The sequence below is a fragment of the Phragmites australis genome, chromosome 10, assembly GCF_958298935.1.
Source record: "Phragmites australis chromosome 10, lpPhrAust1.1, whole genome shotgun sequence".
Taxonomy (NCBI): Eukaryota; Viridiplantae; Streptophyta; class Magnoliopsida; order Poales; family Poaceae; genus Phragmites; species Phragmites australis.
The window spans coordinates 27,685,414-27,709,872 of NC_084930.1; the positions used below are offsets into that span (position 1 = coordinate 27,685,414).

The 24,459-nt window shown below is 44.7% G+C and overlaps 3 protein-coding genes and 1 long non-coding RNA gene across 6 annotated transcripts; 2 read left to right on the forward strand and 2 right to left on the reverse strand.

Annotated features, from left to right (window-relative positions):
* Window positions 1-4,500: 4,500 nt before the first annotated feature.
* Window positions 4,501-17,166, reverse strand: LOC133930548 (metalloendoproteinase 2-MMP-like). Of its 3 annotated transcripts, XM_062377212.1 has the most exons (5): window positions 17,080-17,166; window positions 16,924-16,991; window positions 6,914-7,031; window positions 6,695-6,781; window positions 4,501-6,617 (listed from the first exon to the last, which is right to left on the reverse strand). In XM_062377212.1, the coding sequence occupies exon 5, from the start codon at window positions 5,711-5,713 to the stop codon at window positions 4,601-4,603; it is 1,113 nt and encodes a 370-aa protein (XP_062233196.1). In that variant the 5' UTR covers window positions 5,714-6,617; window positions 6,695-6,781; window positions 6,914-7,031; window positions 16,924-16,991; window positions 17,080-17,166; the 3' UTR covers window positions 4,501-4,600. The 3 variants fall into 3 exon arrangements, with proteins under 3 accessions (XP_062233196.1, XP_062233195.1, XP_062233194.1); XM_062377211.1 differs by lacking the exon at window positions 6,914-7,031; XM_062377210.1 differs by lacking the exons at window positions 6,914-7,031; window positions 16,924-16,991; window positions 17,080-17,166 and adding an exon at window positions 16,703-16,773.
* Window positions 16,419-18,383, reverse strand: LOC133930198 (uncharacterized). The gene is made up of 6 exons (XM_062376871.1): window positions 18,040-18,383; window positions 17,759-17,953; window positions 17,562-17,644; window positions 17,080-17,158; window positions 16,924-16,991; window positions 16,419-16,487 (listed from the first exon to the last, which is right to left on the reverse strand). The coding sequence occupies exons 1-6, from the start codon at window positions 18,329-18,331 to the stop codon at window positions 16,419-16,421; spliced, it is 786 nt and encodes a 261-aa protein (XP_062232855.1). The 5' UTR covers window positions 18,332-18,383.
* Window positions 18,384-18,516: 133 nt separating this feature from the next.
* On the forward strand, window positions 18,517-19,769 carry LOC133930547 (uncharacterized). The gene has a single exon (XM_062377209.1). The coding sequence runs from the start codon at window positions 18,662-18,664 to the stop codon at window positions 19,562-19,564; it is 903 nt and encodes a 300-aa protein (XP_062233193.1). The 5' UTR covers window positions 18,517-18,661; the 3' UTR covers window positions 19,565-19,769.
* Window positions 19,770-22,011: 2,242 nt separating this feature from the next.
* On the forward strand, window positions 22,012-23,411 carry LOC133883312 (uncharacterized). Its single transcript, XR_009902855.1, has 3 exons — window positions 22,012-22,334; window positions 22,927-22,980; window positions 23,236-23,411. It is a non-coding gene; the product is annotated as an uncharacterized LOC133883312 (long non-coding RNA).
* The last annotated feature ends 1,048 nt before the right edge of the window (window positions 23,412-24,459 follow it).

Here is a 24,459-nt window from a genome sequence, read left to right on the forward strand (position 1 = left end):
TAATTAATTAGGAAATTATTAAATGTTTGACGATAATTTAAATTAAGGAAATCCTTAATGCATTAAGCTCATGTCATGATGCATTGCATCTCTACTTTTGTTCATGCACTGTGGAGCATCTTTTATTGCATGTCATCATACTCATTGTGATGCACTATCATCTTTATTTAGAAACTGACGCTTCGGGATGTCGCATGGTTGAAACCACAAATGAACAAGCGGAGTTCTGTGAGTGTTGTGCCGGAAGCATCAGGGAAGCACCAGGCAAACGTCTATCATATCTCTCCTATGTTTTGGTAAACAGTTGGTCAATCTGTTAGATTTTGCTATATGTCGTAGATGCATGTGATAAGGAGTGGATGTCGGGAATCAGGCAGAACCTATTTGTTGCATTACACCTGCCTTGATAAAATTGTTAATCCTGATCCTTGTATTATGGGTATTTTCATGACATGGTCCAACTTAAAAGTGATACGGTAATTTCTTAGCCTTACATAGGTCATCGGTAGAAGTCGAGCGATGATATTCAACTATTGTTACAAAAGGATGATATGTTAGGATGATGAGTTGGAAAAAAATTGAGACGAGATGTGAGCAGGTGTCGGGGGTATTTCGGGAGAGGAGACCAGGATGCCATAGACCGCTTATATCATTTAAGAACCGTCCATTGGTGCCATTGGCTTGAGAACTTTCTGTACTTCCATATGTCAATCTAATGGTAAGATAAGCCGATTATCGTATGATGTGCTGACGTTTGCCTTGCATCCCTATTATGCGTAGAAAAAGTACGTGGAGATGCAAGGTGGCAGAAAGCCAGAGGTATCCGGGACACGCTCGCGGTAACCCCGGTGCCGTAGGGGCAAGTGCAAGTGGGTAGTTCCGGATATGAGAAATGTTGTCTCAGGGGCCAAGAGTATGAACCCGAGTTGTGTGGGTAAAGATGTACCCTCTTGCAGGGTGCAAGATCAATTCGAATTGCCGCGCTCTCGGTCATGAGTATGCTTGAGTTTCATTCGCATCAGTCGTAGAATTTCGATTCAGTTAAGGAAAAAAATAATTGGAAAGTATGTCTTTCTGCTGCGTTATGAAACCTCTGATCTAAGTAGAAACTGGAACTCGAAACCAGGTCTGTAATAAAAGTTAAAACTTTTATACTCTGTTCATATCTTGTGATGAAACTATATTGTAAACGGTATATGCTGTGATCTTGGGTTTTGTTGAGCATATATCGGGACTACCGGGATTACTTCTGTTTTAATCGACTTTATTGTCGATTAAACCGGGTGTAATCTGGTCGGATCTGACAAAAATGGACGTATACACACCAGATGATCCGGCGTATACATCGGATGTTTCGCCGGAGTAAAGTCCATAAGGTTTATGTTGAGTGAAAAAAAGACTTATACACGTCAGATGGTTCGTCGCATACATCGGAGGTTTCACCAGAGTATTTAGAGTTGTAATCGCCAGTAACTACTAGTTTTGGATGGATGATACACGCCAGATGGTCCGACGCTTAGAGTCTGTGCATACTGGATGATTCGACGTTCACGAAAAATATGGATGGTTAGACAACGATTAGTTTTGGATCTCTAGCCTATATATACCTCCTATTTCGTCTCCTTAGTATCTCTTGTCATCCAGAAGAGCTGAAATATTTAGTGTGATATCAAGAGCAAGGGATTGCACTAGAGTGATTTGTAAAGTTCTTAATTGAATATTAAGAACATCATTATTGCAAGGAGCGTAGCAAGTGTGCATCCAGTTGTAGCTTATGCTTGATTTGGGTCAAGTGAAGCTATTAATTTGTTACTCTTAGTGGTTAACAACATCTAGTCAGTCTTGGTGATTAGAAGTATCTTAGTGAGCTCTTAGAGTCCTTATGTGAGCCATAAGAAAAAACTTTGTGTTTGGTTTGAAGCCCGTCAATCGGAAGATAGAGAAGTGACTATCACTAGAGAACACTTGAGTCTTGGTAGCTCAAGAGGAAGTGATATCTTTAGTGGATACTCAAACAAGGATTAATGGGGAGTGCCAACTCCTAGAGATATCTGGAAAAAATTCGATGTCTTCTTACCCATCTCTTTACTTTCCCACATTTACTTTGAGCATTTACTTCATGCAAGTTAAAGTTCCATCTAATTTGGTATTTGTAGTTGCTTTATTTTTTATCTAGGCTAAAGTTGTTTGCTTGTTTTAGATTTTATTTGTAATAATTAAATTAGAGCCTAATTCACACCTCTCTTAGACCATTAGATCCTTTCAGGTTAGACCATATTTATTATTCATATTTTACAAAGGGATTATAACTATATTAAAACTGATGAACAATACATCATTGATTTACAGAAAAGACCCTAAAAGAATATAAGAAAATACAATGGAAGTCCATCCTGGATCTCTTCTCTTCTTCTCTTCTGGTGTTCTCTGCTATTTGTCGCCATGATGGTACGACGCAAAGCTCGAGCCCGCCCTCCAACCCACGATGACAAGGGTCTCCAACCTTGAATTGTCGTAAGGGCGAGCACCTTGGAACCACGCCGGAATACATGTGACATCTAAACGACCATCGGTGGTCACCTAGCCAAAATTCACCGAGGAACACAAATTTGCCAAAAGTAATGGCCCTGAAGCCCAAACCGTGAACACCAGGACATGCGGTGACGTAGGAGCATAATATTTTTTTTTCAAGAACATGCATGGACGTGTTATTTCATTAAGAGGGAAGCAAAGGACAACAATAGAGGAAAAAAGACGACCGAGTTCCATCGCCTTCCAAAGTTGTTTGCCGGCGCCATCGTCTTCTAAAGTTGTTTGGCTCCGGGAAGCTCGGTCTGGCCATGGAAGAAAGCTCTGTAAGTTGCCGCCGAGAAGTATTGTTGATCGACTGATCACTTCCAAACGAACTTATCCGGAGCCTCGGACAAAAGAATCACCCTAGTTATTTGGACCACACCGGACCGCCGGTTTGACCAGGGAAATCCGGAACTGAAGGCTAGTCCGATCTGGTTCGATTAAAAGACCGCTTGTGCACTGAACCGCCCGGTTTTGAGTGAAACCAGAGGAAAATTACCTGGCTCGAGCCGCTGTGTCTCGCATCGATGGGGCGCACGCACATGCCGAAGGGAGTAAAAGTGTGCGCGAGGAAGAAAATGGTGGAAAACAAACCATGAGCGGGGTTCAAACTCATAGCGATGAGGATGCTTACCACTGGCCGCACTTCAACTTGTGAATGAGACTCATCAAACATAGATAGATAGTTTTAAACCGCTTTGAACCGGTGGTCCAACAAGTCAGACCAATGAACCATTGAAACGAGTCTTGCCGGTTCCATTGCTGGTCTGGTCTCAATAACTATGCCTAGGAGCAGAACCCGCCGAAGGGGTTCATAGCCTACCATAAAAGCGTTAATAAAATTCATGGATAAGAAAATAGAGAAGCTCACTGTCACACTGTGAATACGATCTAACTCAAACCATCAAATACATGAGACCAAATCCCAAAATTTACCCCATTGCCAGAAGCCACCTTGTCCGACAAAAAGAATCTCTTGGTTTGACTCAAAGCCAATGTGGTAGGATTTTTGTCAATTTTCATCAAACAAGCAAAAAGGCCAGCAGCGGTAAACTCACCAGCACCAAGTGCAAGATTGTCCGGTAATTGTCGCAACCAACATTCCTAAGCAGCCTAGTTAAACATTTCAGGCAAAAATGAAGCCATGTATGACTGTATTCATTCTGCTTCTAAGAGTATCTCCAGCTACTATCTCTTATTTGTCTCATCACATTTTTCAAAAAATTCTGTTTTTAATTCTCATACCTCACAATGCTTAGTGTTATTTTTATTTTCTCTTTTTTAAGAACTAGGTCTTTAAAATTTCTTTTCATATAAACAAAATTTCTCTCAGTATCAGCTTTATCTTCACCATATCTATTACTCTTGTCTTAGAATGCATAGAAATAAGAGTCAGTTGCCCTAACCCTGGCTCAGAAAAAGGAGCAAAGCAAATCAGTGTCCTGGCACACCGTGTGCGGAATATGGGCTATACGGTGTGCCGAATATGACTGGGTTCATAGTTTTTCAGCGTACGATGCACCGAAATTCTATTTTTGGCAAATAATATGTCGAATATAAATGTTAAAATTGCAAATACGATAATATATTATCTATTAACAAATACGTTCATATAGTGTCTAATTTTGAATTTTGAGCGGCATCAGCACGGTAGAGCTGTCAGCCGTCTCACCACTCACCGGAGACCGAATCGCACAAGGGACACGGACTGCAAATACGCGTCAGCGCGTCGTTTCACGCAGATTCGTTCCGCTCTCATCTCGGCGTCACCAACCCGTAAACACGAACATCGACAAAAGTGCCATCTCACAGACCATTTCCTCCTCAATAAGATTCGATTCATTTTTTTAATGGAGTAACCTTCAATTTTATAGTCCATATGTATGTAGCAAGTAAATCACATGTGTCTACCAATGCACACAAGAATTAACCCAAAACAACACAAATTACTCTACCAACCAAATCAGCATAAGAGTAAGAGAGCAGATCGGAGTAAAATGGTCAGCCGGGAAACGGCTAATCACTACTACAACGCTACCACGAGCCCAGCGGCCAGAGCTACGGCAACCAACGCGCCCCACGGCCGGGAGCGCGCGCCCGCTGCGCCGCTGTCCATGTCCCGGCTGCTCGTGGTCGTGGCCGGCGGCGCGACACCCTTGAAGTTGGGGTTGCCCCCGTACAGGCTCTGGATGCCCACGACGTCGTCCGAGGCCAGCTCCACCTTCCTGGTGCGCGACGTGATGGTCGGGTACATGATGGCGCCCTGCACCGACGAGTGGCCCAGCCCGAGCAGGTGTCCGATTTCGTGCACCGCCACGGACTCCAGGTCCACGGCCGCAACCGAGGACGCCTGCGACACGTCGCCCACCGCCACCCACGCCTCCGCCGCGTCCAGGTGGAACCGCCCGTTTGTCGGCGAGAACGCGTGCGCCAGCGTGCCCAGCGGGCCGTCGAACGCCTCGCCGTCCCCGTGGTCCCCCGCGTAGAACCCGATGGTGATGTCGGCGTCCTTCGCCGAGGCGGTCTCCGTGAAGTTGAGCGTCGTCGCCGTGGACCACCGCGCGAACGCGCGCGCGAACACCTGGCTCAGCGTCTCCCGGTCGATGGACGTCGCGGAGGTCTGCGTGATCGCGTACTTGAGGCTCTTCTTGGAGCGCGGCCACCTCGGGGAGCCCGGGAAGTAGGAGTAGAGGTTCCGGCCGTGGACGTGCGACGAGCCCCCCATGGTGGACGTGCCGTTGATGACGTCGGCGACGCCGCACCGGGGCGCCATCATCTGGGCCACCGTGGACGCGTCCAGCACGCCGGTGATGTTGAGGCCGAAGTTGCGCTGGTACACCTTGATGGCTTCCTCCAGGTCGACGTCGAATGTGTCCGTGAACCCAGACGTCGACGACGGCTCAGGGAGGTAGCCGAAGTGGGAGAGGTAGTCCTTCAGCTTGGCGATGCCTTGCATCTCCTCACCGAAGTGGCCGCCGGTGAGATTCTGGAAGGCCGACCATGGGTTGGGGAGCTTGGACGTGATGGCCGCGAAACCGGATGGCAAATCGGCAGACATTGATGGAACTGGTGCGACGACGAGCATCACCACCGCGGTGGTGGCGAGGAGAAAGAGGAGAGGACACATGCTGTTGCCCATTGCAATCTTTCGGTAAGAAGGGAAGCTGTGAGCAGAATGGATGAGGCTACACAACTCGCCTATGCTTTGAATGGTGACAAGTCCAACGATGATTACTTGGTCAGCCGGCAAGTTGGGGAATGAGTCTCATGTTTGGTGTGTGTGAAATGGTTATTGCATTGGTGATAGGGCTTATGTGCCGTGACTTGCTCCTGGAAAGGTAGATGGGATGAAACTTCTCAGTTCTTGCTTCTGTTTGGTTAGAATAGATTAATGTTGGCTTCGGCAAGTTGGTACAGGGACACAGGCAGGCAAGGAAGGATGTTAAGGAGAGAGCAATGATAGTGCCCATGTGCATGAGTTGAAGCAATAAGCGTTTGATAATGTTATTTGTACATAACAAAGATAAATTCTTTCAAGTTGGCCCTAGTCCAGAAGAGTCATTGAAATATGGACAAGGTCAACCAATTCATGATGGCATAAGAAAAACTTGGAGCCGTAGCAGTTGAGGACTACGGCTCGATGTCTTGATCCAATTATCAATAGCACAGATCTCCCAAAGGCCTCATTTGCTAATATCTTTTCAACACTAAACATTTCGCTATTGCTTACAAGAAAGAATGTCATGAAAGGAATAGAGATTGATACAACTGGTACCTCAATTGGAACATTTCCAGATTTGACAGTTACAGGAACAATAATAAACCCATCAGTGTCGTTCAACGGAGCTCAACTACTGACTAGAATTTGAGTAAGGAAAAAAACTTGATTTCAAGGCGACACAACTCTTGCATGCTTCTAAGCAAACACATCTTCCAGTAGACGACCCCTGGACTAGATCAACTGGGAGTTTCAGCTTTTAATCATCGCAAAAAAAGTCTACAACAATGACACGCTTCTCATAATGGCATCTTAGAAGGAGTACCTGGATGGGACCAATGGAACATTTCAGATTACAAAAATTTCTAAACTGAGATACTTTTTATGGCACATGGGAAATACCTGGAAGGCGAGGGTATTTTTTTGGAGCAGCACGTTCTTTTAAGTATATAACAGCCGTCCGCTGACCATGAGGTCCCACCGATTAAACTGACAGCCAAACAGAGGCTTATGTTACCACAAATTCTATGTTTATTGATAGGTATTCCCGGCTCGCTAGTATATATACACATATACATGTAACAATATACAAGAATTTTTTATAGTTTGAGGATATTACACAGATCAATATATGGATCTAACACCCCCTCTCAGACTCATGGGGATCAACCACGCCGAGTTTGGAGAGATAAAACCTGTACTGAGCTGTACTCCGTGCCCTCATGAAGAAATCAGCCAACTGAAACTCGAAAAGAATATGCTGAAGAACAATCACCTCATCCAGTAACTATATCTGTATGTAAGAAGTATCAACAACAATATGTTTGGTGAGCTCATCCTTCATCGGATCCGAAGCAATAGTGGTAGCACATGTACTGTCTGAGTAAAGAGTAGGTGTTGGAGAAGAAACATCAAAATCCTCAAATAACTACCATAACCAACTGAGTTCCGCTATCAACAATGGCATGGCTCGCAACTCAGTCTCTGCACTAGAACGAGAAATTATGGTCTGCCTTTTAGTCTTCCAAGTAATGAGAGAACTAGCAAGAAAAACACAGTAGGCAGAAATAGACCAGCGATCAAATTGATCACTAGCCCAGAGTAGCATTAGAATAAACACGAAGTTGTTAAGTGCTGGAGCGTGAAAAAAAGAGACGACGAGAGATAGTCCCACGAAGATAGCGCAAAACATGTAAAAGATGACTATAGTGGAGCTGAATGAGAGCATAAACGAACTGACTGAGGATGTGCACTGCATGAGAAATGTCAGGACAATTGAAACCTAGGTAAACAAGACTTCCAACTATATGACGATAGCAAGTGAGATCAGCAAGAGGCTCACCATCAGTGGATCGAAGCTGAAGGTTAAGCTCTATGGAGTCTCAACAATGCGCTCATTAGTGAGAGAAGCACGATGAAGAAGATCCTAAATATACTTCTCTTGTTAAAAAAAAGAAGCCCTCAGAAGTAGAAGAAATCTCAATACTAAAAAAATAACGAAGAGGACCAAGATTGGATATAAGAAACTACTTATTGAGACGAGCCTTCACAAAAGCAATATACTCATAATCATCTTCTGTAATGATCATGTCATCAATATACAAGAGAAGAAGAGTTCGACCACGAGAGTAAGTGTGAATAAAGAACACAGGATCATAAGCACTAGCAGAAAAACCAGCAGCAGTGATCACAGAAGAAAAACACTCAAACCAAAAGGCCATAGAGTAGGGACGACAATCGGGTACAATGGGTATGGTATGGGTAGTGCTAACCTATACCCATACCTGTCGACTTTTTACTCGTCTGCGGGTATACCCCTAAACGCTCACGGGTACCCGTCGCCCGTGGGTATACCCGTTTACCCATAGGGTGGCGATGCGACGGGACAGGACGAGGCCGCACAGGGTGGTGGGGCGACGTGACTGGGCTAGCCGACGCAATGGGGCTGCGCGTGGTGGCGGCGTTACGCGGCAACGTGATGTGGCGGTGCAATAGGGCGGGGCGGCCAGGGGCCGAGGCAAGGCAACGGGACTAGCCGACGTGACAGGGCTGGCCTACCTGGTGCGGCGAGGTTGACCAGCGCATGGTAGCGTGATGAAGAGGGGCGGGGTGGTGTGGGGGGTGCAGTCGGGCAGAGGTAGGGGTTGAATAGTAGAGAGATGGGAACTAAGGTATTTATATGATGTGAAATGTTAAGGTTTGAAAAAGGGCCCACTTGTCATAGACCCATACGGGTATACATGTTTCGCATACTTGTACTCGTCTACCCATCAGGTAGTATTTTCTACCCACAAACGTACTTGTGGGTACCAAATACTACTCATACCCTACCCTATTCGGGTAATTACCCATGGGTAAACGGGAAATCAGGATAAATTGCCATCCCTACCATAAAGAGAGCGACGAAGACGACAAACCATGCTCTCAAGAACATAATACCTTGGCGGTGGGTGCATGTAGACCTCCTCACGTAACTCACCATTAACAAAGGCATTCTTGACATCAAGTTGGGAGATAAACCAGTGATGCACAGATGCAATAGCAAGAAGAGTGCGCACTGTGGTCACTATCACGCTTATGCTGGAAACCACAAGCGACAAGATGAGCCTTATAACGGTCAAGAGAACTATCGGAGCGAGTCTTAACCTTACGGACCCACTTGCATGTGATAGGATGAACATGTGCAGGAAGAGGAACAAGATCCCACGTGCCGGTGCGCTCAAGAGCAGCAAGCTCCTCTACTATCGCATGCTGCCATTCCTGATGAGCAACAGCATTACGGTAAGAAGACGGCTCGACAGGAATAGCACCAGCAAAGCAAAACCGATCTAGAGGACAAATCGAATGGCGACCACAAAGAGAAGCGAGGAGAGGAAGAAGGCATTGAATCACCAGAATAAGAAGGCTCATCAAAAAGCGGCACAACAGGATAAAAGAAGGAAAAGACTCAACAAGACCAAATGGAGGATGAGCATGTGAGGTGAAAGCTAAAGGCGTGGAAGGCACCGAAGAAGACATAACTGGAGGAGACGTCAACGGTGCCTAGGGAAGAGAAGATGAAACAATTATGGGTGTAGCAGGAAAAGTGAGAATAGAATATGGCTCGACCAAGGAATTTGAAGTAGCGGGAGAGGTATGAGGATAAAAGGGATGAGTCTCATCAAAAGTAACATCTCGAGAAATACGTATCCAATGAGCAACAGTGTTCCAACACCTATAACCCTTATGCTCAGCACTGTAGCTAAGAAAGAGACTCAACAGATTGAGCGGTCAGTTTGGTACGTTCACGAGAGGCAAGAAGAACGTAACAAACACAGCCAAAAAGACAGAGAGTAGTAGTCAGGAAGGTATCCATATAGACGCTCAAAAGGAATCTCACCCTTGAGGCAGAGAAGGGTTGGATATTAACCAAATACGTGGCAGTGGAGATCATCTCAACCCAAAAATGAGGTGGAACTGAAGAGGCAAGCATAAGCGCACGAGCAGTCTAAGGAGATAACGATACTTACACTCTAACACCATTCTGAGCATGAGCTCTAGGGCAGGAGAACTGAGACAACGTACTCTGTTCAGCAAGAAAGGAATGAAAATGACTAGAAAAAATTCAACCGCAGAGTCAGCACAAAAAACACAAATATACAAACTGAGTGTGAATCATAGTGGCAAACCGTTTATATATAGATAACACTTCGCTACGAGAAGACATGAAATAAATCCAAGTGTGACGAGAAAAATCATCTATAAAGATAATATAGTATCTATGGCCCCCTTTCGAAACAAAAAGAGCCAGATCCCATACACTTGAGTGAACAATATCAAAAGGACGTGGAGACACTGACTAACTATGAGAATAAGAAAGCTAAATCTGTTTACCAAGTTTACAACCCTGACAATCTAAGGACGCATCTCCTAAGACAGACCCTAAAAGACCACGACGAACTAATGAAGACAAATCGAAAAAGTACTGATAAGAATGGCAACCAGCAACAGAAAGAGAGTCCAACTAACGCCACATATCTGACATCTGAGCATAGAAAACATCAACTGTAGCATTACCCTACTGAAGAGACTGCTCCTAGCAAACAACAGACATATAGAGAGCATCCCCAGACGGCTCATAGATCTGACACATATGAGTTCACATCTGAAAGGCAGTAGAGAATCCAACAATCTCAGATGAAAATATATGCTCCACACTAGCAATCATAATAGACGCTGCACGAGCATCATCATCCATCCACTGAGCACAGTTAGACAACCGATCACGGTATTGCTCCAAAGCTTTCTGATAGGAGGAGACAACCTTCTCATAAGCATTGTGGCAATGTCTATAGCTGCATTGTCTCCTTTGTCAACAGACGACTGCACAGGCTCCGTCGGAAGCTCTAGAGAAGACGGACAAGAAACATCACCACATAGAACATCCCAAAGACGAAGGCTACGCATGTGAACGTGCATATGCTACACAAAGTCCCGGTAGTTGGCACCATCAAAGATTACCGAGCACCGAGGAATTGAAACGATGCTCGACGACATCCTGAAGAGGTGACAAACAACGACGAGAGCGCAAAGGGGAGCAGCGACCGACAGCAAGAGCGCAAAGGTAGTAGCGAGCAATAGCGAGGCCATAACAAGTGACGACGAGAGCGCAAAGGGTAGCGGTGGTCGATAGCGAGAGTGTAAAAGATAGTGGTGAGCTGCTGCAAAAAAAATGCTTTTTTTTTTTTACTTCACGAGCAAGCGCTAGTCTTTAAGGAAACCTCCACAGATCGGGCAACCAGCCCGATTAAGACATGTTGAGTCGGAGGCTCGAGACAACAGCAGCTCCGAGAGAAGGTGGTCGACGTGCCCTTGGGCGACCAACGCGAAGGAGGCGATAGAGCCATGCCGAGCTAGGTCGGCTTGTCCCACAGCCAGCGCGGGGAGATCGGAGGCGCGACGGGGCGAGGCGACCAACGCGGCCAACGGGCGAATCATGCGGCTGACGTGAAGGATCAGGCATGACGGGTTGATTCAAGGCAGCACGCGTCGATTATGCCAGTGTGGCTGCAGATCGACTGCAGGAGAACAGCCGATGAGCACATCGACCGAGGGAGCAGCGGGAAAGGCGGGTCTATGGAGGAGACGTGTGTAGAACAAAGAATCTGACATACCGTCGATGAACAGTAGCCGAAAGGAATAGATGCACGAAGTTGCAACACACGAGAAGAGGAACCCCTAACCCTAATTTTTGGCTTTGTATACCATGTTTAGAATAGCAACTTGTATTCTCTAGAGGTCCTAGGCTAGTATATATATACATGTACAAGTGATAATATACAAGAAACCCCATATAGTCTGGGGATATTACACAGAGCAATATATGTATCTAACATTTATCAAAACCTACAAGTCTGGAAGTGGAAGGCATTGCAGCAACATGATTGCATGAGAATTAGCAAAGGAATGGGGTCAACAGTTGTGTCTGCCTTTCAATCAACATGGATATCACACTCCACAATTTACTATTTAAATGGTAAAAAAAGCAAAATAGTAATAGAACTGCAATACATCAATATTCTACAAATCTCTACTGCTTAAAACGTTTCTACTGAATTCCTCCGTCCGCCCGCCCCTTCATCTGTCCGCCCGCATCTTTCGTCCACCCAAACCATCGTCTGTCTACCTTCCGCACGCACTCGCGCCACCATGCGTCCTCCCGTCCGCACACATCATCAGCGCCCTATCAACACGCAATCCAACGTGTCTCGATCCCTGCTCGCTCGTTCCACATCACCACAACTCTCTCCCAGATCCACGCCGCACTTCTTGCTCGCTCGACCCACGCCGCGCTTCTTGCTCGCTTGACCCACGCCGCCATAACGCCTCCTCCCCTTCCATCGCCCGCACCCTGCCCTGTGCCCCATCTACGTCGTCTCCATGGCCTCCCCTTCCAGCGCCCACCTCGCAGTTGGGGGTAGGCGCGGGCTCGTGACCGGCGTATGGTGCCTGGCGTAGTCGGGCGACATGGACGGGCGCTACATGCGGCGGTGCATGGAGCTGGCACGCAAGGCAGCCGACCACACCAGCCCCAACCCCATGGTCGGTTGCATCATCGTCCACAACAGTCGCGTTGTCAGAGAGGGCTTCCACCTGAAGGTCGGTGGTGAGGAGATGGTGGACAGGGATCGGATGACAGCTAGTGGGTCTTGTACCTCCCGACGGCGGATCGAATCCGACTTCTCTACGGTGAGTTGCCCTCCCATCGTGCCGCTGTACTTAGATCCACGGCCTCCTCATCCTGAGTAGTCATCTGATCCTCACGGTGTTAGGTTCAGCGCAGGGAGGAGAGAGCAATGGTGACCAAGATGAGCATGGGTACCTTGGAGGAGGCGGATCTAAGGGGAAAGAGGGTGTTCCTGCCAGCTGACCTTGTGCCGCTCGATGAAGCCCAGAAGAATACCGACTACACCCGCAATGTGGTTATGGAGGCTACAATGAGGTTGAAATTCAGAGATGGTTGTGTTCTCAAGTGCAAGCTGATTCTATGCTTCATGCAGTAGGTATATTCCTGACTTCACATTGGTTATTTATCAGGAAAACTTAGTCCATTTCCGGAATTCGAGGTAGCCTTGTGTGTTTTATCTCTACCTGTGATAAACAGTCAGGTCTTTTGCACATGTTTGATGAAACCATCAGTTTTCTTAAATACAGCAAGAGGTGGTCTCGGCACGACTGACTGTGTAGTTTTGTTCTATCTGTACAAACCAGTGAAAGTGTAACGTAAATGGCAGAGGCTTGGTTTTACTCTGCTACTTCAAGATTTTCAGTTTCAGGGTCTCGTTGCCATTATTTTGTTTTGCAGTCGACAAGAAAAATAGTTGGATATGGTGCAGTGATATCACACAATCATGATTCCTTTTCTTTTCTCTAAGTTTTTTTCTCTGCTTTTTCTATTCAATTTTTCTATGGATATTGTGAGGGTTGGTAGGAACCTGTTCCACTGCTTACCGAGGCATTCAAGGGGTCAAGCAAATCAGAGTGATCTGCTGGGGATCCAGGTTCAAAAGAACACCAACTTTATTGTCTACCTGCTTACTCTTTTTTCATATGGTTTTGGCAAAATGTGGTTCATCCATTCTTGTGTTTGGTCGATGTGTTGCTGTTACATATCTACCTATCGATCGTTTACTGTGAAACTGTTCTCAAATCAATAAATCGATGTGGTTATATGTCGTGGACAAAACCAATTTCACATAGAAGTTTCATGATATTTGGGTTCAGGACAAGAGAATCGCTTGTATTTGCTTGTGCGTGTGAGCTCTGTTGGGGCTGTGATGCTGCAGGTTCTTGGGCGAATAAAATGTATGGTTTCAGTTAACTTTTCTTTTCTTTTTTCTTGTAAGGATAAAAACATGTGACTAATATTTTTTGTGTACTATGAGGCTAATTTAATTGCTTGTGTTTTCAGTGTCTGCCGTCAAACCTGAAGGGACATCATATCTAAGTATTCTCTAGCTCAACAATCATCTGGTGGGAACTCACACCATCAGATGCGCACCTATAAGAGGTTAGTATTATGATGGGGCTGTTATTCAGAAGGCTGGTATGAGAAGCTGAAGAAATAATCTTTTGATGCAGAAAATGTAAAATTTATCATTTTGATTTGCCTTCTCTTGCAATTTTGTACATTATTTTGGTTTTCAATTGGGTTGTTATTGAACGTTTGGAATTTTCATGTGCACGAGATTGCCAATGTGAGAAGCGAAGAACAAGGAAACAAGGGCATGAAAATAAAATGTCCAAGTGTGGCTCCAGAACGGCGCATCTAAATTCATACTTGATGCAGTCTTTGTTTTTTGTGCCTTGATCTGGTATGTGATAAGGTTTATTTGACCAATGATAAAGTACGCATGGTTGTTTAGTTATAACAGCCTAATGGGAGTTTGGTGATAAACTGAGACACGGCGACATTGATAAATTTGGTGTGGATTTAGTTCAGATTTGCACTTTTGTTTTGTAACCACTTAGCAATGGAAGTTAAGTTGAGTAGTTTCTATACTGTGTGTGCTTAAAAAGTATGAAGAAATATATAATTCATTGGCAACAGGGTGTTCTTATCCATTCATTCAATTAGTTGAAGGGAGTAATAATTATATTCATGTACATGAATTAGTGTAGGTTTTGAACCAACTGTAAAAACATTTTCTTTAGTAGTGTGTTTTTGGTGTTAGACTCGTGGTGTTTTGTATTAGAAGTTTAAAAGTCAACGTTTTTGTTAATTTTAGAATTTGACGTATGTTCCTAGCTTAGTGAGAAGTGTGTTTGATGCGTAGAGTTACGTGCTGGATTACAATGAGCTAAAAAAATTCAGAATGCATCTTTTTTACTGAAGCATATGTTGTAAAAATATTTGGCTCCCGTAAAAAAGAATATACTTCTGTTAAGAGTGGTAGTGAGTAGTGCAGCGGCTCTAGTTAGGTACGGATGTGCTATGATTTTGAGGCTAAGGTGGTCCATTTTAATTTTGAGAATACATTTCTTCTTTTTAGGTCTTTTATATAAGTTGGCATGCAACTCTTCATGTGATTACCTAACGGTTCAGATGATACTTTCCCTAAGAGCTGCATATTGGTATATTGCGATAGTAATAATTGATGATTGGAATACAGGATGCATTTAGCTCAGGTTTGAATTGTGTTGAATGAGAATGGTAACCATGCTGAATATTTGCACACATTTTATAGTGGCATAGACACCTGTATTGTTCATTGTTGGCTCATATACACTGATTGTGCCATGCATAAGTGATTCCCTTCATTGAGAAAAAAGATTTGATTATATAGGTTGTGTTGATGCTGCTAGGTTGTAATTCATATATGTGTATGTCAACTGGCAAGCTATTCCTGTTTCCTCATCTATCTACATGTCTCTTGTTTTAGTTCCAGATGATAGTGATCAGATAAGGCAGGTCAGCATTTGAGTGCAGCTTACAACAAAGATAAATGCCTGCCATATGAGGCACTAGCTCCAATACTAAAGGTTGTTCGAACTGAGTGCCATCTCTTATGAGATATCAATGATGACCATAATTTATTTAATTGAAGTGATTTGCATATACTAATACCGGAGCTGGTCAAAGCTAATGTCATCAAGTTGGTGAAGATGTTCATAGGGTAATGTGTTAATTCTTAATTTTCTTAGACATTACCGACTGCATCGATTTTCTTAGACATTCACCTCTTATATTTTGATAGCAAGACTATGCATGGTATCCAAGACTATTGTGCAAATGCATCGACTAGACTTGTGAATTTCAATTTGTTTGTAGCTTGTCTTGTTTAAGCAATTGAATACTCAGAGTTGTGATGAACAGAGTCCTGAATATGCAGCACTTAAGTTTTAATTTCACTTGTGATGAATATGTGTTGTGACTTGATATGTTACTGATCATTGTGGCTCCTTAATTTGTTGTATTCACACTGATGTTCCTTAATTTATCTTTTATATGATGCTAATCAATATATGTTTTTTTCACTTATTTCTATCCAAGATTGATTCGTAATATTTTTTTAGTTCTACATCTAAGATTCTAGCTAGCTGGATCAAAATTTGATTTCGTTAGTGATGTCATTTGGCTTGCTCGTCACCCGTTGCAATATTATTGATCTTATTTTATTAGCAATGTATTGATTCAAGGGGTTTATTCAATAGGTCCACCAGGTGTGCCCGGGCACACCCAAAGAAGCGATATTTAAACTTGTCGTATATGTAGTTTGGTCAATTCTTTTGATAAAATATTGTGGTGTGAATAGCATCAAAACCAACCATGCGATATTCTTGTGAAAAGTTTTTGGCTTGTGTTGCAACATTATCAAATTTATTTTTGTTAGACACGTGGATTCCACGTACGCTTACTATCATCTTAACTTTTGACTACGTGATCTTAGAATTTATGTAGCTTTCATCATTCTATTTTTTGTCGACATACAAGGGTGACTTACAACAATTAACCCATCTATATATACAGCCATTGGTCACGATTTCGTGGTTTTCTGCCATGATAATTGAATCTGTTTCACTCTTATTCTCAGAGAGGAATATGATGTGATTGAATTTCTACGGGGCAAGAACACTGGTCAGAGAATCACTCAGATGCATTGATGTAAGCAATATCTATGCATATGCTTGATGTCATCGTGTGCAAATGTTGTTTCTGTTGCAACGCACAGGTACTCAACTAGTCAGAGAAACTTTACTAAGGGACAGCCGCTATTAAGTTTAAAAGGGACAAAAATCTCTATATGAGTTATTTGCTCATTACTACTACGTAGATTGAGAGAGTGATGATACTAATATGCAGAACACAATCTATTCAGTGCAATACTTTCTATAAGTCTAAAAAGCAGGAGGGGGACTTCATAGCATCACCATTTCACAACTTGAGTATGGACGCACCCAATTTCTGTACTGCAATTTTAGCTTTTTTTTATTTCCTCATGTCCCCAAAAAAGGTGCAATTACAGCATAAAAAATATGTGGAACTAAACCAAGTAAGCAAAATATATTTGTAGAAACTATGCTGGTAAATTTCTTGGAATGTACAACAGTATCAGACGGCTAGTAAAATAGGCCAAGAGTCCAACACTTACATGAGGATCATGTCCTTTTGCAGCTATGAATAATCCACCAACACGAATCAATGGGAGGCAGTACTCCGCTGCAAAAGAGAAATTTTAGATAATTTTGACGAAATAATAAATAATTTCTATAACAGGTCTCGTAACAGAAATCAAAATATCACATACCTAAAACTTCCAATTCTGCAACAGCTCTTGCAGCTGCTATATCATATGCTTCTCTGAAATCAAGACTTTGGCCAACATTCTGTCCTATAAGCCATGTAAGTAAAATGGTCATACATAACAATGCTACCATGCCTGGTTTCACAGTAGACGTAAAAAATGTGTACATTTTCCAATCAATTTCTAACCAAGAAGCACATATGAACGTGTCCACACAACACAACCCCCATGTAGTCATACCTTGGTAAATCAGCATAAAGAATTTAAAATCTTATCATATTTTTTAGATAATGGAAGTACAACTCCAGCCCTCTACATCAGTAAGACGTCAATAAGTCAAGAATGTGCTAAATAACAAAGCAATTGCTTCCTTACAACAATCAAATGTGAAAATCTACAGTCCTATAATGATTAATGAATCATATTTCACACCATACGCGAAGCTTAAAACCATTTTACCTCAGCTCAGTCACACACTACATCACATTTGACAACCCCATGACCTCAACGGCATGCTCCAAGAACGTGCATCGTTTCCGCATAGACTCCAGTAGTGTAAATCTCCAGCCTGAAACGAAACAAAACAAATCCACATTACAACAGCCAAAGTAACCAAATGCAGATTTTTTACTTTCTCAACCACATCACATCGTCAATTAACTGGGAAAAGAGAGGTGGTTACTTGGCCGCGCAACGGCAAGGATGAGGCCCGGGAGCCCGGCGCCCGAGCCGACGTCGATAAGGTTGACTCCGTCGATGCCGCCACCGCCGGGGGCGGAACGGGCGCGGTACGCGCGCTCCAGCGGGGGCAGCATGGCGAACGAGTCCGCCACGTGGCGCGTCATGACCTCGGCCTCGTCGGTGTGAGGTTCATCCTCTGAACAGATGAGACAGAGTGAGACACGCAGAGCAGCGCGTTGCCGCGTGCCGAGCAGTTGAGGAGCTCGGGGTTTCAGGGTGGACCTGGTTCCAATCGAGGAGGGCGTCCACGTACTGGGCGACCTGGCGCTGCTGCGGCGGCGAGAGGGAAGCGGTGGCGAGGGAGGCGGCGGTGGCAGAGGCGACGGTCGTGGTGGTGCGAATGTTGAGGATGGGTTGGCGTCGGCCGAGGTGGAGGCGAGGGAGGAGGAAACCGCGGCTGGCGGCGCCGCAGCAGAAGAGCGTCATCTCTACTGGCGGCGGCCAGGGGGATGGGGCAGACGTAGTGTACAGTGTTACGTGTTCTATTTGAGGAAACGTATTTTGTGGGGCGCATTGGAAGACGCTTTCGATTATCTCGTGACTCGTCGTTTCCCGCAGATCGGACGAGCACATGGGGCCAAGAGCAGCTGACACGGGGGCCCGCACTGGAAGCGAACGGTCAACCTCGTCAACCGAGCCGGCCTCTCTGGTCGCAAGCTGGCCGCCAACCACCGAACCCAACCGCTGCAGACTATTCCCACGATCCGATCGCTGCCAACTGGGCCACACCCTTCGTCTTCCCCCCTCAGATCCACCGCCCCCCGGAAAACCAAACACGGAAACAGCCACCTGCGGCGGCCACGACAAGCGGCGCGGCTCCCGTCGAGGTCGCACCCACCCACCCATGCCGGGTCTCGTCGCCTACTCGGTCGCCGGGCTGGGCCTCCTCGCCCTCGCCGCGCTCGAGTCCCTGCCCCTCCGCGTCCCGCCGCTCCCGCTCCTCCCTCGCCGCCACTCCACGCCGCTGCACCTCCGTCACCTCCTCGCCGCGGTCCTCTCCGCGCTCTGCCTCCTCTCCGCGCTGCTCTCCGCGCACCACCTCTCCCTCCCCACGCTCGCCGCCTCCGCGCTCTTCCTCCTCTACTCCCTTGCGCCCTTCGCGCCGCTCGCCGCGCCGCTGCCCCTCCCCCTCCTCGACCTCCTCCTCGCCGCGGCGTTCGCGCAGGAGTTGCTCCTCTTCGCGCACCGCCGCCCCTCCACCGCCGCAGGCATCGAGAACCGGTACTTCGACCTGCTCCTCGTCCCCATCACGCTCTGCCTCGGCGCCACCCTGCTCGCTGCGCACCGGCCGGGAGAGACCACGCCCCGCCTCGCCCGCGCGGCGGGGCTGGCGCTGCAGGGCACGTGGATGGTGCAGATGGGGTTTTCCTTCTTCACAAGCGCCGTAGCGCACGGCTGCGCGCTCCACGCGGCCAGCCGCGCCGACTACACCATCAAGTGCCGCACCCACGAGGACTACCACCGCGCGCGATCCGTCGCCACACTGCAGTTCAACGGCCACCTCGCGCTGCTTGTGATCGCCGGCGCGGCCGCGTACGCGGCCGTCCTCTCCAGGACGAGCCGGCCGCCGATCGGGTACAGGTTGCTGGGCAAAGAGGTGCAGATGGAGGGGATGCCGATGATGTCGCGGTTCACACTGGATTCGGATGAGGAAAAAGAAGAGGAAAGGATCACCACCGCAGCAGCACCGGTGACCAACGGGGTGGAGTCCCATGACGAGATCCCGCTGCACGCTACTGGTTCCTAAGTGACGGAATCGGAATTGGAGCGCATCTGCTGTATATTATCCCAGTGGTGGAGGACATTGACAGATCTGCAAAACGTTGCGGTATCATGTTTGTGTGTTTCTGTACTGCATTTCAATACGGTGTTCACTTTAACATCTGTACAATATTGTAATCTATTGGGTTCTGATATATCTTTGAGAAATAAAGTTAACCCATGTTCCACTATGAGAACAAAGTGCTTTCTCCACTTATATCACCTAACTAGTTGGTAATGGCTTCAGTTTCTTTTTAGTAATTTTAAATTTTGTTATGTCTAGCGGTATAACTATATCTGTTCAGAGTTACATCAATCTTTCTGCTGCCAGTGAAATGATCAATGTATTCTTTTTAAATTAGTCGATAATGTTCTGCACTGAGAATTTGGATACAAACTGACTGGTATAATGATTTAGTCAGCAAGGCAACTGCCCAAATGCTCTCATCTCCTGTTTCAGCTTCTTTCTCCATGGCTTTGCTCATGATGACACCCGCTCATCTCACCAGGAATGCCCAAATTCCATCTCATGTCTTTGTTCATGTTGACACCCGCTCTGTCTCAGCAAAAATGTTATCTATTCTTCACATGAAATGGAGATCCTTAGGCTCATGGACTTCGTCACAAGCATCTGGAATCTGATATTGCGAAGTGCTGCAACTGCAAGGCCTCAAGATAAAGGCAGCTGCCACTGGCCACGCTAATTGTGCAGGAGCATTCGCTGAACTCTGATGAGCACCATGCTGACAGGCATCAGCTGCCTGTGAATACTGGTGGTCCGGTATGGGTGATGGGTTCATGACCATGCACCAGTTGGTACTCCTATCCTGACACATCCAGGGCACACAGTGTGGCGTGGTGACATTGCTGACCTTAAAGAGCATTGCCTTAACGAGAATGCTGACGAGCAGGAACATATCCTGTGGGTGGAGGGGACATTGGGAACATATCCCCTCTCTCTTTTTCTTTCTCTTGTTTGTACATATATTTTTCGTTTCCTTGGTTGTTTAATAAAAGCTGGCAATGAGGGCTTCCCTCACTGTTTTTCCGTTTAAAAAAACATTGGGCAAGTAAACATTTGTGTACAGGAGGTTGCTACTCAGGGATTAAAATTTCACGAATTTCGGGAATTTTAGAGGGGAACAAAATATCTAATTTCTAAATTTTTTCATTGATTTGTGGGATCCACAGAGTAGAGAACGAAAAATAACCAAAATTTCACTAATTCTGGTATTTTCGCTGGTGAAGAAAAAAATTATAAAACGAAATTGAAATACCTGTTGCCACTTTTTTCCAGTGATTTGGTGGTAGTTTATGGCTATGTATGTGGTTTCCGAAGCATTTAAGGTGATGTGACTGCATTGCGCATTCTTATGTGAATGCTGGCCTTTTTGGTTGTGCCTTTCAAGAATCAAGATCCATTGGGTTCTCATATTCGGAGTTGTTCATCATGTCAAATTGTCAATAATCTGGCTTCGGAAGCTGGAGGATAGGCTGCATAGGTATTTACGGTTTCATTTACTGCCATTGTTTCTTAGGCAAAGTTGTTCTTTCTTATTGGGTGATTTCAGCTTTTGAATGAGGAAGGAAGGATTAATATTCAGGTACAAATGCAGGCTGAGGTCTGCCTGCAGAACTGCCTGGAGCGCTAGTAGCAAAGGTGATTCTATGTGTAGTTGTAGCACCTAAATGACGCCATGCTTGTCAACAAGTACTTGAGATTCTCTCTATCATTGATTTGGCGTCCATACCTGCTCAGTGCACTTCTAGTTTCAACAATGCAGTTGCTTGTTTTTTTCATTGTCAGCATGGGAGCATCATGCTTATGGTTAATAAACAAATTACCTCAGTGACATCCTTGTATCTCTACTTGTTTTGTTCTTGTAATGCTTGGCTGTATTGCTTAAATGTCTACAGGATTAGTGCTCCTTATCCCGACATGTTTGAGGTAAAGAAAATACCTTCGCATGCTTTCCCCCCTTGCTGAATTATACCAGAAAGGATTCAAGTATATCAATCTCAAGGCAAACCAAAGTTTCATTTGTACATCCATTAACAGACAATGGAAGCAGTCTGCATGGAAGCACATGCAGTAAGTTAATTTTAATAGGCAGTCGCAAGGACTGGATTGACTTATGTGTTTAGTAAGTGACCTGAAAGCCTCCTTGTAATCGATGTGTTTCAGAAAGTTTCATGAGGAATAAATGCAGAAATAATCTCCATCTGACAGTTAATTTGGTGAAAAGACAGTCTAGAATGCTTTAGATTATGATGGCAAATTCTTGGGAAAGTGTCTGTGTCCAAATGGCAGCAGTCAAAATAAAATCAAGTTCTGTACCCACTAGCCTTCAATGTGGATCTCATTCACGGAGACACTCTGAAGGATCTCTTATAGCATCTCCAAAAGAGTAGCTATCGCACCCTCCATATAAGCCAAACGCCAAAATCAGTATATTTCTGTCTCCAGCAGAGCCTCCGTCGAGCATGCCATATTGATGGGCTCGCCATCCGCCTCCTCTCGCACACCAAAACTTGGCGTGTCTCTCCCCCACACCATCCTCCAACCGCCGGTCGCACCCATGTGCTCCCGCCACTATCCGGCCTCTCCGGCTTGAAGGGGATCTCCGCCAAGCCTCCCTTCCTCGGCCCCGCCCCACTCCCCACCTCCCAGAGTACTCCGCCAGCCTCCCCTCCCGCGCTACGCACACTCGTTCAACGCCATCCCCAATGTGTCGATCCTCACCAATGCCCAGATGGTACATATTGAATTGCTCGTCTTCCTTTGCTTGCATTATGGAGACTTGATTAAATTCGATTGTTGTTGTGCCTACTGCACAGGTTGACAGCATCCCGCTAAACACACATAAGTGTGATATTCAACTTCATTGGGTAGTACAATAAGAAAAAGCTCATGGTATTTAATCCTGATATTTTCAAGAAAAAAATTGGGTGTGTTTATATCTTTGTTGCTACTTGCTAGATGGTGCACGACCATATAGTTGGACACATCCAGAATACAAGTTCAACTATTATGTTGTGATGCAGATATCGTAAAACCGCGTAAATCTATTAAATTAGACTATGCATCACATACACGAAATTATTTTCCGTTCTGTATTTCAGTTTTTTCCATTTCATCTTAATTTGCTTTTGAGCATGGACAATTAGCTGCATGTTCATAAAAATCCGTAAGTGGTGTAAATAGTTTTGTATTGCATCCTTGAGGCTTCACCTTTATCTTTGAAGGCATTTGCAATGGACTATTTTGTTAAGGAAATCTTTGCCCTTTCTTTGCATAGATTATTACTAGCCTCTGGTTCTAAAATATTCTATAAATTTCTTGACCAGAATGGATGAAGCGCGACAGAAATGGGCGGATTCAGACCCTCTGATTTGCTAAAGGTATGAACTCGTTTGTGAAATCTGAACAAAACATCTTATATCAAACTGTCTGCTCAAGGTTCATTTTGTCAGAAATTGCACATTACACTTACAGTACAGAGCTCACTTGACAGTTACATACTTGGATATGACAAGAAAACAGTTCGCCCATCTATCCAGTATAAGAAAATGAACTCAAGCTAAATCTGAGATTACCCTCTAAGTACATGTATGATTTTTCTTAATTTCATTACATACTTCTCCATGTTGCTGCAGACATTGCTGCCCCAGCTAGATCCCCTGACTGAACAGCAACTGATTTGCATCTCTACAACCTTCAAGAGTCATCACAACAGGAAGCATTATGCGCTTTTCAGTTTCAGAATGCTGAAATCATTATGTGGAAATCATGCTTGAACTGAAAATCATGGTTCTATCATTTGTTTGCTGAAGCTTTGCACAGAACTTCATTAACTCACCATTTCTTGTCACTTTTTTCAGCAAATGGATGTGACATTATGTTAAAAAAAGGTCATGTAGGTAGTACAAATTTTCAGAAGTATATTTTTCTCCCCTTTTGAGACGAAGAAGTAGACTAATAGTATTGATAACATGATCCTTTCTTGTACAACTACAATCATACATGAAAAGTAGAAAATTGATTTTGGCTATGGCTAAGTACAGCTCACTAATGTAGTATCTGATTGTTTCTCATTAAATCATCAGGTTATCCACCTAACGCTCCTTTGTATGCTATTTCTCACAAATCTAAAACTATAACTGATTTTAGAACTGTCTTGTGATGATGCCGAAAACTAGAATATGCCCAACCAGAACATGATGTCTCAGGGGACCAAGACATCTAGTCAAGTGCAGTATTGAGTATGTGGTCTGCTGGTAATGCAGGAGATAGTGCATTGCAAGGCTGAGTACCTGTTTTAGTATGGTCATTTAGCAGTTCTAGGGTGTATTTGACTAGCACATGATAGTTTATCTTATGTGTGATTGAACTGCTGAAGTTGATACAAGTGGCTATAGGCTATAGCCATAGGGACTTATTCATCTTCATTATGGGTAATTAAGTGCTATTTATAGATGGGTGTTTACTTGTTCTTGCAGAATGTTTCAGCAGACTGCTAAAGTGCAGAGAATGAGCAATAGCAGAATATAGTGCCAGGATACCAGCAGACAAAATATGATTAGTTACAAAAAATTACTAAAATATAGGAGAGTTGAATATGGAGGATGAAATATGGACAATCTGTTGAAATGAGAAGAGATATGAAGGGGGAATCTTTTTGGATGACCCTCCATATACAGATATAGAGGGTGTAATTTGGCTAGCCTGCTGGAGATACTCTTATGCACTCGTCATCCCTTGCACAGACAACAAAATTGTAGTCGAGAAATATCGATACTCATTGGCAGAGATGTGTACGATATACCTAATATGGATTTTCTAGACATTTTGGGAGTAGATGCAGGTAGGATAGAGAATGA

Coding starts and splice junctions, on each gene's coding strand:
- LOC133930548 (XM_062377211.1), bottom strand. CDS start 5,713: ATGGGCAACAGCATGTGTCCTCTCCTCTTTCTCCTCGCCACCACCGCG.
- LOC133930198 (XM_062376871.1), bottom strand. CDS start 18,331: ATGCGCCCCACAAAATACGTTTCCTCAAATAGAACACGTAACACTGTA. Junction 17,159..17,561: donor AGGTCATGGGGTTGTCAAAT/GTGATGTAGTGT, acceptor CTTATAGGACAG/AATGTTGGCCAAAGTCTTGA. Junction 16,992..17,079: donor TGCAGAATTGGAAGTTTTAG/GTATGTGATATT, acceptor TCTCTTTTGCAG/CGGAGTACTGCCTCCCATTG.
- LOC133930547 (XM_062377209.1), top strand. CDS start 18,662: ATGCCGGGTCTCGTCGCCTACTCGGTCGCCGGGCTGGGCCTCCTCGCC.